The following is a 14,639-nucleotide window of genomic DNA, read 5'->3' as shown; positions in this document are numbered from 1 at the left end:
ACCCCAGAGTCAGCCACAACTGGACCTAACAGTCAGGGGTCCCTTTACCTTTACCAAAGATGGAAGTCACACAGGCAGGCTTCCTTTCTCATGGAACAGAAAGTATACAATAGGGTCAGATGATCCTTGCAATGGGAGGAGTGAAATACTAACACAGTCTCGGTCTACCTTGTGGCAACAGCTATCTGCAATGGGAAAGTCAAGGGCTTTCCATTTTCTATCTACTTGGGCACATACCACCTACTGTCAGCAGCTGACATCCCTGGGCACTGCCAGGGCCCCAAAGTCCCAAAGCCCATCGTTGATGCCTGCCCTGGCACCTCCTGGTAAATGCAACATAGGGCTGCTGGGTGTAGTCCTGTCGCACTATGCTTCTCAGTGCTGTCCCAGACTTCTCCACCTTGCAGGGCTTTCGGATCCACGGAATGCCCAAAACAGCCAGAGATCATGTGCCAATGCCACATCCCACACAGGAGGTGGTTGGCCCCTCGCTCAGCTTTCACCCCATTCTCTTTCGGCAACTCCTCTTTCTCCACCTCCTCACCGTTTCACTTTAGTAAGCGATCGGGTAAATTTCCAGCAGTGGGAAATAAATGGAGAGGAGGAATGACTACCATGCACAAATTAGTTAATGGGTGCTTTAAAGGAAAAGGAAAAGAGGGGATTTATATCAGCTGCTTGTTAGCCGCTGCTGGAGCTCAGGAAGTGGGAAAGGAGACAAAAAATACCTTTCTGAGTGCCGAGAACAGTTAATGGCTGGCCGATTTAAATCCCCTCTCTTTTTCATTTTCTTTTTTGATAAACCATCAGCTAATTTGCACACAATGTTCATTAAATGTAGCATATGGGCGAGCCTGCTCTTTCAACTCAAAAATCACTGCAATGGAATATATGGAACAGGAGAAGTAGAACTGGGTGGGTTACTTGGTGCAGGGAAAAGCGGGGAGGGGGGGGATGTGTGTACTACAGCCCTAAACTCAGATTATTCCTCCACCACCACCACCCTTTCGAAGTGATGTATGGAAGTGAGAGCTGGACCATAAAGAAGGCTGATCGCCGAAGAATGGATGCTTTTGAATTATGGTGCTGGAGGAGACTCTTGAAAGTCCCATGGACTGCAAGAAGATCTAGCCTCTCCATTCTGAAGGAAATCAGCCCTGAGTGCTCACTGGAAGGACAGATCCTGAAGCTGAGGCTCCAATACTTTGGCCACCTCATGAGAAGAGAAGGCTCCCTGGAAAAGACCCTGATGTTGGGAAAGATGGAGGGCACAAGGAGAAGGGGACGACAGAGGACAAGATGGTTGGATAGTGTTCTTGAAGCTACCAGCATGAGTCTGACCAAACTGCGGGAGGCAGTGGAAGACAGGCGTGCCTGGCGTGCTCTGGTCCAGGAGGTCACGAAGAGTCGGACACAACTAAACGACTAAACAACAACAACAAGAGATATTATTTATCTATTCATTTATGAATCACTTTCTGTGAGGCATCTTGAGGTACCTGGTGGGTAAGGCTGCATGCTACTGGCTGGGAGGCAGAGACCGGCTGACAAGCAATTTATGAAAATTCTGGCCAGAGCAGAATTTTTTGCAGACAGCACTTGTACCCTTGCAGCCAATTGTCTCTAGTCAGAGGCTACTTGCTGGTACCTAAAAAGAAATGCAGTGCCACCCAGTTGCAAACCACTGAGTAGAGAAGGACTGCGCCATGACTTACATAGTTGCAGATGTGGACAGGATAACGCACTGCAAAGCTGGAACATGCTTTGAACATACAAAACAGTCGTGCTGATGTGGTTCAGCTGCATTAATGTGTTTAACAGGTGGTTCCTAGAATTCTAGAATGGATGCTTTTGAATTATGGTGCTGGAGGAGACTCTTGAGAGTCCCATGGACTGCAAGAAGATCTAGCCTCTCCATTCTGAAGGAAATCAGCCCTGAGTGCTCACTGGAAGGACAGATCCTGAAGCTGAGGCTCCAATACTTTGGCCACCTCATGAGAAGAGAAGACTCCCTGGAAAAGACCCTGATGTTGGGAAAGATGGAGGGCACAAGGAGAAGGGGACGACAGAGGACGAGATGGTTGGACAGTGTTCTCGAAGCTACCAGCATGAGTTTGACCAAACTGCGGGAGGGAGTGGAAGACAGGAGTGCCTAGCGTGCTCTGGTCCAGGGGGTCACAAAGAGTCAGACACGACTAAACAACTAAACAACAACAAAATGTGTGCACAGCAGACATTTCCCTTAAAAAATGACCTTAAATACAAAAAGGGGTGTCGGAGGGGGTGGAAATCATTCTCCCCTGAGGTTAGGAAGGCTCACAGAAGGAAAACTAGTAGGAGCAATCAGAGCAATTGTGACTTTTAATGTTAACTGGTGACAAAGTGAGAACAAGCAAACCGAGCAGGAATCTATTTATTTAAACATACAAGGGGGCTTATGCCCATTGCTTGCATCCCTGGCCAGTGTGTGAAGGGGCTCTCTGCATGTACTTCAATAATACGCATGCTGACTGAGTGCACAGGGGTGTGTTCCTGCAGCACAAAGCAGCGGGCGACAAGGCTGTCTTCTCTTCAGGCTGGGCTTAAGTCTTGATTCCGACCTGCCATCCTAAGGCCTTTCCCCTCTAGTCGGAGGACCGGAGGCAAGGAACAAAACTGCTAGCACATTTGCAAAGCTAAGCAGGGTCTGCTGTGGTTTCACATTGGATGGGAGACTGTGTGCTGAGATTTCCTGCATTGCAGGGGGTTAGACTAGATGACCCACAGGGTCCCTTCCAACTCTACCATTCTGTGGTTCAATGTTTCTAAGCTATTTGTCCTCGGATTGGCTTCTGAAACCTCAGCTGCTGATAGATAAGAGCATCTGTCTGTAGCCTGCAGCTCACTCTAGAAGGCTGTCCAAGCAAGGAGTCTGGCCTGTGAAAAAGAATTCATTGTCCTTATGACCAGTTATCTTGCTCTCTTTTTAAAGAGAGAAATAAACAGTTTTCAATTACTTTTCCCTTCTCAAAGCAATCCAGTCTAGCAAGTGCCAATTTTTTATATCAGTAGGACTTCTGGCTGATCATACATGGCATGTCTGATCTTTAGGGAGCTTTCTATAATTTTCTCCGGATATTTGCTAATTTATTATCTCTGTGAGGCAAATTTGAGAGAGAGAACGAATGGACTTGGACACATTACAGCCCTAATGAAGCACTGTTAGGCACCATTGATTTAAGTGGAAGAGGTTTAAGTATGGGATCCTTAAATTTTGCATTTTAATCAATGGTCTCGTGGCCTTCCAGCAAACGATGCAGACTTTCTGACTCTACGTAGCTCCGGGTGTGATCAGTCCTAGACAGGAGCGTGCTCAGGAATCCTCAAGGTACAGAATCTTCAGTCACACAGCACAGAAAAAGAGGGATATAAATGAAGTAAAGTGGAATTTCATAATGCTTAATTCTGGCTGGATTGCACCTTTGATAGCTATCTCGCTGACTATAATGGCAAACAAAAAACTGCCTGAAAGCCCCACCTTTTTGGCTCCTGATCCAGGTAGGATGATATGCTTGCCCTCTTTTTGTGAGGTCTTAAGCTGGATCAAGAGCCACAAGTTTTCTCCACATGTCAAGCGGGTGGTGGTGGTAAATAAGAAAACCGAGTTTCAACAATAAGCGGTTGCTGAGGAGAAGTGGGGGGCAAAGGGTGTGTGACTGGGATAATTTTCCCCAGTATAAAACATTGCCAGCATGCTTAAGGGCTCTACGCTTCCACTTGCCCCAGGCCTAGAAAGCAGGGGTGTGAGGGGTTTTGCCTTTGCCCCGCTGCTTCCCCCTGGAAAATCCACTCTCTGGTGCTAAATCAGAACAAACAGCAATCCATGGAAACCTCGCCAAAGAGCAGTTTTCCTGAGGGGGGAAGCAACCGGGGAAGAGGAAGTTTGGATAAGCCCCCAGTCGAGGCAACTCAAGCCAAGTACATTCAGAAAGCACCACTCCTCAAAGATCTGTCTGAGGGGTTGGAAAGAAAGAAGTCTGCAATAAGTGAAATACATCTCACCGCTCCAAATGAGATAAACATATATCGATATTGCTGTGACATTTAAATAGGGTGTTCCAGATGCAAAAGAGGAGAGGGCGTTTGCAACCTTAACAGAAGAGGGAATTTCAGCCTCTGTGTCTTGAAAGGCAAGCCAAGCCTGCCCGAAGTTCTCTCCGACACAACCGTGAAAGGTGAAGGAGCCCCTTCCCCGTTCAACGTTCAGAACAGAACAGGGGAAGAATTAAATTTTAAAAACCGGGCTACAGTTTTCAAAAACCCAGATTGAAAAAAAACATTTAGTAAAATTACTATAAATTTGTTTTATAGTGCCATTGTTCTCTGTAGCTACCTGCAATTTGGTTTTTGAAGGGATCAGAATTAACAAAAAAGTTATAGCAATTACGTAGTTGTCAGCAGTTCGAAAGCACGTCAAAGTGCAAGTAGATAAATAGGTACCACTACGGTGGGAAGGTAAACGGTGTTTCTGTGCGCTGCTCTGGTTCGCCAGAAGTGGCTTAGTCATGCTGGACACATGACTCCCTCAGCCAATAAAGCGAGATGAGCGCCGCAACCCCAGAGCCTTCCGCGACTGGACCTAATGGTCAGGGGTCCCTTTACCCTTTGCCAAATGATTCCAGGGTAGTTCACACTGATACATGAGCCAACATCAAATATGGACAGTTTACAATAGAACATATATGTAATAATAATAATTTTGACATTTATATGCCACTTATCTAGTCAGTGGGTTGCCCAAGCCACGCTTGTAAACAGCTTCGATAGTTTTTTTTCTCTCACACACTCTTTTACAATCAAGCAGTGAATAAATTGAACGAAATAAATAACATTACAAAATACTTGCCTGTTTAAAACTTTTATAAATGGGGGCAATGTGGGAGGCCTGGTCTAAACAGGGACCTTGAGCATATTTTCCATTAACCGTCTCAGAAGGGTGCACTGCAGATATATTTTCTTCAAACCGCTACCTTCGGTTCTGTGTCAGTGTATACTCAAAATATATGCAGAACTTGAATGGCAGTGTGCCAGTCATCCATCAATTAAAAAAAAGGAAAGCTCAAGTAAACTCTCTTGACAGTGCTCCCTTACCTTGCATCTGCCACGCTTGCTCGGACCACTCCCCAGGCCACCACAAAAACAGCTGGAAACCCTACAAATATGAAAAATTCATTGCCAACTGTTAGAACAGATTTCCCTTGAGGAACAAAAGAATAATTTATAATGCCTTTCTGCTCACTCAGAAGATATTAAATGAAGCGTTTAGAAAGAGCAGGCACAAAAAACCCAGACAGTGCCCTTTCCCCATGAACAAAGCAGAATGTCTGAAAGGTCACGATCCACAGGAAGCAAAAAAACCTTCAATTTCTGCTGAAGACAAATTGCAGCTAGCCTGAAGCTCACCTCCTTCCCATCCCATCTCCTCCTCCACTAAGTTCACATTTCAATGACCGGTAACCAGCTTATATCATCATGCAAACCCTAAACTATGGTCAGTTTTAACTAGGGTTTATTTAAAGAAGCCAGCTTCCTGACACCTGCTCTAGTGCAGATGAACGATTCGGATTAAAGTACATTACTTTATACTATCTGAATTAGATCTATAAAATCAGTTTTGGCCTTATACATCCCACTTAAGATATTTTGGGTATTCTGATCAATGCACTTTGGAGTAACAAAAAATTCCAGATTACGTGATGCTACGAATTAATGAACTGTGAGACGGCTATTGAGGTTTCATACAGAGGTTTGGGTGGGGGAAGCCTATGTTTTATTTACAAAACATAAAAATACAAGAAAAGTGTTTTGGATTGTAAAAAAAAAAAACAACCACATCCAAGAAATATGGCAATAAAAACCCATACATATCAGATTCAAAAATGCTATAAAATTATTACTTTAAGAGTTATAATGCTATCAAAAAAGGAGAAGGCGGCATGTGACCTAATATGATCATCTTCATCATCATCATGTTTATTGCAGTGCTTGAAGAACTCACCTTTTCAGGTAACTCTAAACTTAAGGCATATAACCATGTCCTACTTTGAAACAGACCCCTTGTACTTCTCTTTCCACTTTTTGAGCACTTGGTTGAAAGAACGTGGTCCATTTCTGAATAATGCTGTTTTGCATGGTATCTCCTCTCTGAACAGATAAGATATGTACCTGCACATCATTATAGCTACTGTATATAACCACTCTGGCACTGAAGGAGGAAGAGGTTTTTCCCCAATAATGAGCAATTGTCACCTTAGTGCCTACTGAATAAATTTATCGCTTCTTCCAAATCCGTGTCACTTAGCACTTGATGATTTAATAACACACCTACTGAATTCAGAGCAATTTCATAACCTGTAATTTGATGAATATACCACATAACTGTTTTCCAATATTATTTTATCTTCAAACATTCCCAAAATAAATGTGAGTTTGTCCAAAGCTTATTTATTTTGGGACCCACACACCTCAGCAATTATTTTCTACATGTTTTAGCTGTTGCCGGCATCTGTAAGAGTGTTATTATATTAGGATTTAATTATTATATAATTCCATTAGCTAATATTGAAACTCCCCCAACATAATAACCAGAGCTCCTTCAAATTAAACTCTAGCAATGAGATTTTGCAACCACATGAAATATACCTGTCAGGGGTTCAGGGACAGAGGCACAGGTGAGGGAGGAAGCAGAGAGCGAGGGGGAAGAATCCCAGGGCAGCGAGGAAGAGGATGACAATGACTTGAGGGATTCCATGAGTCTTTCAAGTGAATCGGAGGATTCCCAGAAGGGGGCGCCTGTGGTCAGGCCAAGGGGAGTCACAGGGGGGACTCGTCAGGAGCAGGGGACCAGCGGGGGAACCCAAAGTGGGAGCTGGGAGTCGGGACCGGCTTCTCCGCCAGAGCGCAGTGAAGGGGGTGGAGATTCCAGAGTGACAGGAGAAGCAGGTCCGAAAGCAGAGAGGGAGGGGAGATCGGAGCAAGACATCCTCCCGGAAGGGGAGGGGAGTAGTGCAGGGAGTAGTGTAACTGTCAAGAGGAAGGTTAGAGGTTGCGAACGCGCGCCAAGTTCAAATGTGGAGGCGCGCGGAAGTACACGGAGCCCGGAGGAGGAGCCAGGTCCCAAAGCACGCAGGAGGGGGGAAGAGCTGTCTGGGGATTCCGCGTCAGGGGAATCCAGGAGGGGCAAAATCCCAGGGGGCAGGAAGACCCTGCGGAAAAGGAAAGAAAGGAAGAGGTGGAGCAGCACAGCCCTCTTAAACTGGTGCAGAGGAGGGACTGACTCAGAGGGGACTTCAGCGGTCTAAGCGTAACAGACGTGGGGCTGCGCGCCTCGCCTGTGGAGCGTACAATGGACTTCAATAAACATCTTTGTATATAAACTGGACTTGGCGTTGGTCTCTTGTGAGCTGGGACCTGAGGCAGCCCTGACAATACCTAAATGAGTTCTAGTGGACATTGTTTGGTGCATGGTTTGATCCTAGTAGTCTACTTGGAAATAAGTTCAATTTATTTCAATAGGACATATTTCCTAGTAAGGTATTTATAACCAGCCTAGAATAATATAATAATAGTGTTTATTTTAGAAGATCTTCTGCCAACATTAAATTGACTTAAAAGAGAGCTTGAGAGTAAAAAAGCGGCCATCTTTTAGCTCTTGAATCAGAACTTTGTGGCTTTAATAGCTCCAAGCTTAAGGGGAAAATGCGTTTAAAATTTGTCTTTAATGAAATCTGCCTCCAGGCAAATTGAAATTAATCTGTTGTTTCTGGTCGAACAGGAACTTGCAGGTTATGTTAGTGTTTCAGAGTCTCTCAGAAGTATCAAGTAGAGGCAACAGTCAGAAGCAAGGAATGTGATGATCAAATAAACCTCTATCCTGCTAGATTCAAACACTATTTTGATTCAGTCTGATTCAGTGTAAGCCAGTTTCACATTATTATGTGTACCTCACCTCCCCAAACAGTGAAAGAACCAGGTGAATTTGGCATTTCGCTTTCAAAGGAATTAAAACTTACAGATAGTCACGGTCCCTGCTTCACATCGTTTTTTGAAACTCCTAGCCTTGCATCCTGACAAAATATAGCAGCCTTAGTTCTGATGGGAGCTTGTTAACGTAAATCATTCGGGGTCTAAGTTGTGCACAGAAACTTCCCTCACATCAAGCCTGCACACAGAAGCACTGGCACAGCAGAGACAGGGAGTGGGTTGCCTCCTGCCTCAAGTGTCTCATTAGCTAGACAGCTCTTCAAGCACAAGCGAGAATTGCGACATGCGCGGAGGCATGGCTAGAACAGAGAACAAGGCAGACAGAAGCCAAACAATCCTTTATGAGACACGGATGCTGCTAGCAAACTACAGGCCAACAGACTCCTCGTTTACACTTGATGGTGGTAAAGCTGTGTCTGGACTGAACCATTTCAGGCAGCGCCCGAGGTCTCACATGGCGGAATGGTCCTGAACTAAACATAAGGAAGAAAAGGTCTAGGGTTCTCCTAGACATGGCAGGCTTCTCTAGGTGCTTTTCTGTGAGGCAGCGTACCATCCTGTGAGCCTCTCGTCTTCAGTGGCAAGTCCACAAAAGGGATTTTACACCACAATGAGAGACCAGAGGGTTGCGGCAGCAGAGGTGGGCTTGAATCCTAAGACAGTTAACTCAAGGAAGTTCACGGAGGGAAGAGTTCTCTCCCCTGCAGAGACTTGTGTCCCTAAAGCCTTTCTGCAAGGCTGTGGGCCGTCCTGGACAGGAGATGAGGAAGAGGGAGTTGCTGGACGATGGGCGATTTGTCACAAACCAGATTTGGATCCCGATATACATTATAAAGTCTCCCGTCTGATGATTTTTTGGGTTGATTTTTTAAAAAAGATTTGGGCAGTGCCATTATAGCAAAAATGACAAATTATATACGACTCTGAGACAGCAAGGCGGTGCAAAAGATCAAAGATTTCTCACTAAAGATTGTGTTATGTTGGAACAATAAATATTGTTAACGTTTTGCTCCTATTCACTATTTTTTAAGTACAATGAGTATCTGATTAGAAGTTTTAGCATTTGGGAGACATTCTTTTGTGAAATATTCATGAAATAAATTTGTATCTAGACTAAGGCTGCAATCCTAATTACATGGAAGTAAATCCTATTGCAGTGAGAGATTTTACCTTCCTGGGCTCCATGATCACTGCAGATGGTGACAGCAGTCACAAAATTAAAAGACGCCTGCTTCTTGGGAGAAAAGCAATGACAAACCTAGACAGCATCTTAAAAAGTAGAGACATCACCTTGCCAACAAAGGTCCGTATAGTAAAAGCTATGGTTTTCCCAGTAGTGATGTATGGAAGTGAGAGCTGCACCATAAAGAAGACTGATCGCCGAAGAATTGATGCTTTTGAATTATGGTGCTGGAGGAGACTCTTGAGAGTCCCATGGACTGCAAGGAGATCAAACCTATCCATTCTGAAGGAAATGAGCCCTGAGTGCTCACTGGAAGGACAGATCCTGAAGCTGAGGCTCCAATACTTTGGCCACCTCATGAGAAGAGAAGACTCCCTGGAAAAGACCCTGATGCTGGGAAAGATGGAGGGCACAAGGAGAAGGGGACGACAGAGGACGAGATGGTTGGACAGTGTTCTCGAAGCTACCAGCATGTTTGACCAAACTGCGGGAGGCAGTGGAAGACAGGAGTGCCTGGCGTGCTCTGGTCCATGGGGTCACGAAGAGTCGGGCACGACTAAATTACTAAACAACAACAACAAAAATCCTATTGAACTTCTGAGTAAGCATGCATACAATTGCACTGCATGTTCGTTCCACTTAAGTCCTGTTGAAATCATTGTGACTTAAGTCACAGCACCATCAGTCCTGCACATCCTGTAAATCTGCTCTGGAGGGTTGAGGGAACTCCCCCAGAACAAATTTAGGGTGTGTGCAGGGAGAGGAGAGTGTTAGAATATTCCGTTCCACCTTAAGAGGAACAGGCATGACTGTTGTGTGTCACATGCCTGTTTACACTCCAGCACAGCACAGCTTGCTGGGAACTTCCTTTTGTGTGCATAGTTTTGCCCTTTTGCTTGGACAGAAAGGAGAGCAGACATGTTTTTCCTTTGTCCTGATGCTGAATAAAATGCCTGTAAATACGCTTTACACAGCCTCTCTCTGCCCTTCCGTTGCAAAGAGTTCTTATCTCTGCTGGCTTGGCTGCCCAGCTTCTGATGGCTTCTGAAGCTCAGGTCGCAGTTACGTGCTGATCCAAGGACCAGAGTTCGCCCGGATGCTGGCCAGTGGGCTGGAGCCAGCTGGGGGCCTGCCAATTGCCCCCGTTCCCTTGGGCGCATCCCAACAGAGAGGTGGGGAGTTCCAGTGCACAGCTAGAACTCCTTAGAATCATAGAATCATAGAATCATAGAATCATAGAGTTGGAAGAGACCACAAGGGCCATCGAGTCCAACCCCCTGCCAAGCAGGAAACACCATCAGAGCACTCCTGACATATGGTTGTCAAGCCTCTGCTTAAAGACCTCCAAAGAAGGAGACTCCACCACACTCCTTGGCAGCAAATTCCACTGTCGAACAGCTCTTACTGTCAGGAAGTTCTTCCTAATGTTTAGGTGGAATCTTCTTTCTTGTAGTTTGGATCCATTGCTCCGTGTCCGCTTCTCTGGAGCAGCAGAAAACAGCCTTTCTCCCTTCTCTATGTGACATCCTTTTATATATTTGTACATGGCTATCATATCACCCCGTAACCTCCTCTTCTCCAGGCTAAACATGCCCAGCTCCCTTAGCCGTTCCTCATAAGGCATCGTTTCCAGGCCTTTGACCATTTTGGTTGCCCTCCTCTGGACACGTTCGAGTTTGTCAGTGTCCTTCTTGAACTGTGGTGCCCAGAACTGGACACAGTACTCCAGGTGAGGTCTGACCAGAGCAGAATACAGTGGCACTATTACTTCCCTTGATCTAGATGCTATACTCCTATTGATGAGGCCCAGAATTGCATTTGCTTTTTTAGCTGCCGCGTCACATTGTTGGCTCATGTCAAGTTTGTGGTCAACCAAGACTCCTAGATCCTTTTCACATGTACTGCTCTCAAGCCAGGTGTCCCCCATCTTGTATTTGTGCCTCTCATTTTTTTTGCCCAAGTGCAATACTTTACATTTCTCCCTGTTAAAATTCATCTTGTTTGTTTTGGCCCAGTTCTCTAATCTGTCAAGGTCGTTTTGAAGTGTGATCCTGTCCTCTGGGGTGTTAGTCACCCCTCCCAGTTTGGTGTCATCTGCAAATTTGATCAGGATGCCCTTGAGTCCATCATCCAAGTCGTTGATAAAGATGTTGAATAAGACCGGGCCCAAGAATCATAGAATCATAGAGATGGAAGGGACCCCGGGAGTCATACAGTCCACCCCCCTGCAATGCAGGAATCTCAGCTAAAGCATCCATGACAGATGGCTATCCTCGCACTAGCAAAACCGTTAAGCTGGGTATCACCCATACCAATTTTACTAGGACCTACGCGAAACTTATTTTGGCTGCAATCCTTGCATGCTTACCTGGGAACAAGTTCTGCAGAACATAGTGGGGCTTCTTCTTCAGTAAGCACCCTCAAAATACGTAAACCACCCACTTCTGATTTTGTGGTTTGCAAAAAGAATTTAAAATAAAAAATAGAAATGCATTGCCCAAGAGATAATGTTAGAATGGACAGAACTGCGGGAGGCAGTGGAAGACAGGAGTGCCTGGCATGCTCTGGTCCATGGGGGTCACGAAGAGTCAGACACGACTAAACGACTAAACAACAACAACAACAACCATCTAGCTTTAAATGGAAAGACAATGCTTCAATGAGAGACAAATGTATCTTACCCCAGCCTGTTAAGATGAAACCCCACAGGTACTGGGAATCCGAAAAGAAAGCCACAAATATTAAGCTGTGCAGATAGAGGCCTTCAACCAAGATCCAGTAGTAGTTGGTCGTCAAGAAGTAAATAAACATCACCACAGTAATCTTGCACCAGACCTGTCAATCGGTTCAAAATAAAGCAGCACAGTTGTGGTGGTCAGGGAAACAGTTAAATGTAATAGTATACTTGCATATTTATCCTAGACTTCCAGTTTCAATGGCCTTATTAATTTGGCATCAAGGCCAAGGCCAAGGCTATGACTCATGTTAACTAACGTTGTTCAGTAAGTTTTACTGTTCTTTGTCGTCCCCGCACAAAGAATTGTTTCAATTCTGTATTAAATTGTGAGTCATATGTAATGGTTGTGAAAATAACGGGAGTCTGTTATGTGCTTTAAAAGCTACACAATTATTGCCAGCTACTTAAAAACAGTCTCTTCCACCAGATCGACACTTTTGCAGCCGTTGTGCTGCCCACCAGTGCCACAATCAGTGTTTGCGCAGTGACACAAAAGCTGTGAATTGAAGGCGTGCTTCCTCACATACCCAGACAGACCCATCAGGAAGCTGCAGCTCGTTAAGGACTTCTGTTCATGCCGTATGTGTCTTTATACACACAGCATATTGGTGGTGGTCAGCAGAAAGGGCTGGGCCAATAGTCAGGCTGCTTCCTGTGGACATTTGCTCATGTGGAAGACCTTTGAGGGACCACCCTGAATGCTCTCAATGGATCAGAACCTCTCTCTCTATTCTGTCACCAATACTGCTGCTCACTCCGGTATTCAAGGAAAGAGCCATAGCTCAGAGGTAGAGCATCCACTTTGCATGCAGAAGATCTTAGATCCAATCTCTGGCATTAGGGATGGGAGAGACCCTCACCTGGAGTCCTGGAGAACCACTGCCAATCACTGCAGACAAATACGGCACTAGGTGGGCCACTTGTCCGAGTTCCTAGTTCCTAGTCTGCAATTCTGTGCTCCAATCAGCTAAAGTAGACCCCTCACAGTCTGGTATCAGAATCAGCCTTTCTTGTCTTCTAGTGCCAACATAAAATGAATGTAGCAGGGGAGATACCGCAGTCACAAAGATGGCTTTCCCAGGGTGAGGCTCATCCATTGATGAAACAGGTGTGCTGATCTCTGCAATTTACCCAAATGCGGTAAAAACTCAGCTGCATAATTTGTGGTCGGCCTTTAAAACTGGGGTGGGGGTGGGTTTTGTTTGTTATTATGGTATGTGTTTTTGTGTTTTTATACAGTGGTACCTCAGGTTAAGAACTTAATCCGTTCTGGAGGTCCGTTCTTAACCTGAAACTGTTCTTAACCTGAAGCACCACTTTAGCTAATGGGGCCTCCTGCTGCCGCTGCACCACCGCTACACGATTTCTGTTCTCATCCTGAAGCAAAGTTCTTAACCCAAGGTAATATTTCTGTGTTAGAGGAGTCTGTAACCTGAAGCGTCTGTAACCTGAGGTACCAATGTATTGTAAAACACAATATACAGTGTTGCCCTGTGATCTTTGGGTGAAATTTAATTAAGGATAATAATAGTAGTAGTAGTAAGTGGTATTGACTGATCACACTGAAAAATATACAATTATTCCTAAGATATTTTTTCACAGTTCTGCTGAAGCTGGGAAGCAACACTGCAAATAAATTGGCTCAAATGACAGTATTCTTTACTGAACTGTATTCTTTTCAGTATTATTTACTGAATTTATATCCCAGGATCTCGAAGGAACCCAAGATCCAAGTGTGGAATGTATTTATATATATTTACTTTTTCAGCATGTACTGGCTGACTCCTGTGGAGACGGGTGACTTGGGCCCATTCTGAACCAGCTGAAATGCAACTCTTTCAGGAGTCCAGCACTGAAGTTTGAGCAACTAGGAAGGCTCAGGGACCATCACTGAAATCAGTAGATTTGGATGCACGGGAAATATTAATGGCTTCCTGCTACCAACCATAAGGGGCGAGACTCAACGAAGGTGTTGCATGCATATGATGAGTTCCACTCATGTAACGGAATGAGGTCCCCCTGTGCCCTAAATACGCTCTGGAGGAGTTGGAGGAATCCCCAGAACAGGTTTATTCCCCCCAAAAAAATACTTTTTATTGCTTTTTTGTAACAACAACAAATAAAACAAATACTCTTACATTCAAAAATTTGTATGTCTTCTTATTTACCCTGCGCCTTATTGCGCCCGGACTTCCTTCCATCCCTTCAATGGTTTTCATATCTCAAATCTTTTCTTACAGTTTCTTATTTACACTCCGTCCACATCACAAGATTTACATTAATCCTGCTACAGTTTTTAAATTTTGACAATTACTCTGTGTATATTCAACAAATTTACTCCAATCCTTTTCGAACTTTACTTCTTTTCTTTTCGTTCTTTTCGTTCTGAATCTTATAAGTCAATTTCGTCGATTCTATGTATTCAAACATTTTTGTCTGCCACTCCATTAAAGTTGGGATTTCTTGGGATTTCCATTTCGGAGCCACTAAAATTCTAGCAGCAGTCGTTGCGTACATGAATAGTTTGTAATCTTCCTTTTTTAATTCATCCCCTGTTATCCCTAGCAAAAATGCTTCTGGTTTCTTTGGGAAAGTGTATTTAAATAGTTTTTTCATTTCGTTATACATCATGTCCCAATATTTTTTCATTTTTTCACAAGTCCACCACATGTGAAAAAATTCACCATCTTTTGTTTG

The 14,639-nt window shown here is 44.5% G+C and overlaps 1 protein-coding gene across 2 annotated transcripts in view; it reads right to left on the bottom strand.

Annotated features, from left to right (window-relative positions):
- PTH2R (parathyroid hormone 2 receptor) overlaps positions 1-14,639 on the bottom strand; it is a 53,864-nt gene that overhangs the window by 25,554 nt on the left and 13,671 nt on the right. For both annotated transcript variants that reach the window (XM_028702731.2, XM_028702740.2), the window contains exons 7-8: positions 11,887-12,040; positions 5,131-5,191 (exon numbers count right to left, since the gene is read on the bottom strand). In XM_028702731.2, coding sequence (XP_028558564.2) covers positions 5,131-5,191; positions 11,887-12,040 — 215 coding nt within the window. The remainder of the gene's footprint in view (positions 1-5,130; positions 5,192-11,886; positions 12,041-14,639) is intronic.

The sequence above is a fragment of the Podarcis muralis genome, chromosome 1, assembly GCF_964188315.1.
Source record: "Podarcis muralis chromosome 1, rPodMur119.hap1.1, whole genome shotgun sequence".
Taxonomy (NCBI): domain Eukaryota; kingdom Metazoa; phylum Chordata; class Lepidosauria; order Squamata; family Lacertidae; genus Podarcis; species Podarcis muralis.
The sequence above is the reverse complement of the archived record's forward strand: the minus strand, read 5'-3'. Positions and strand labels throughout refer to the sequence as shown.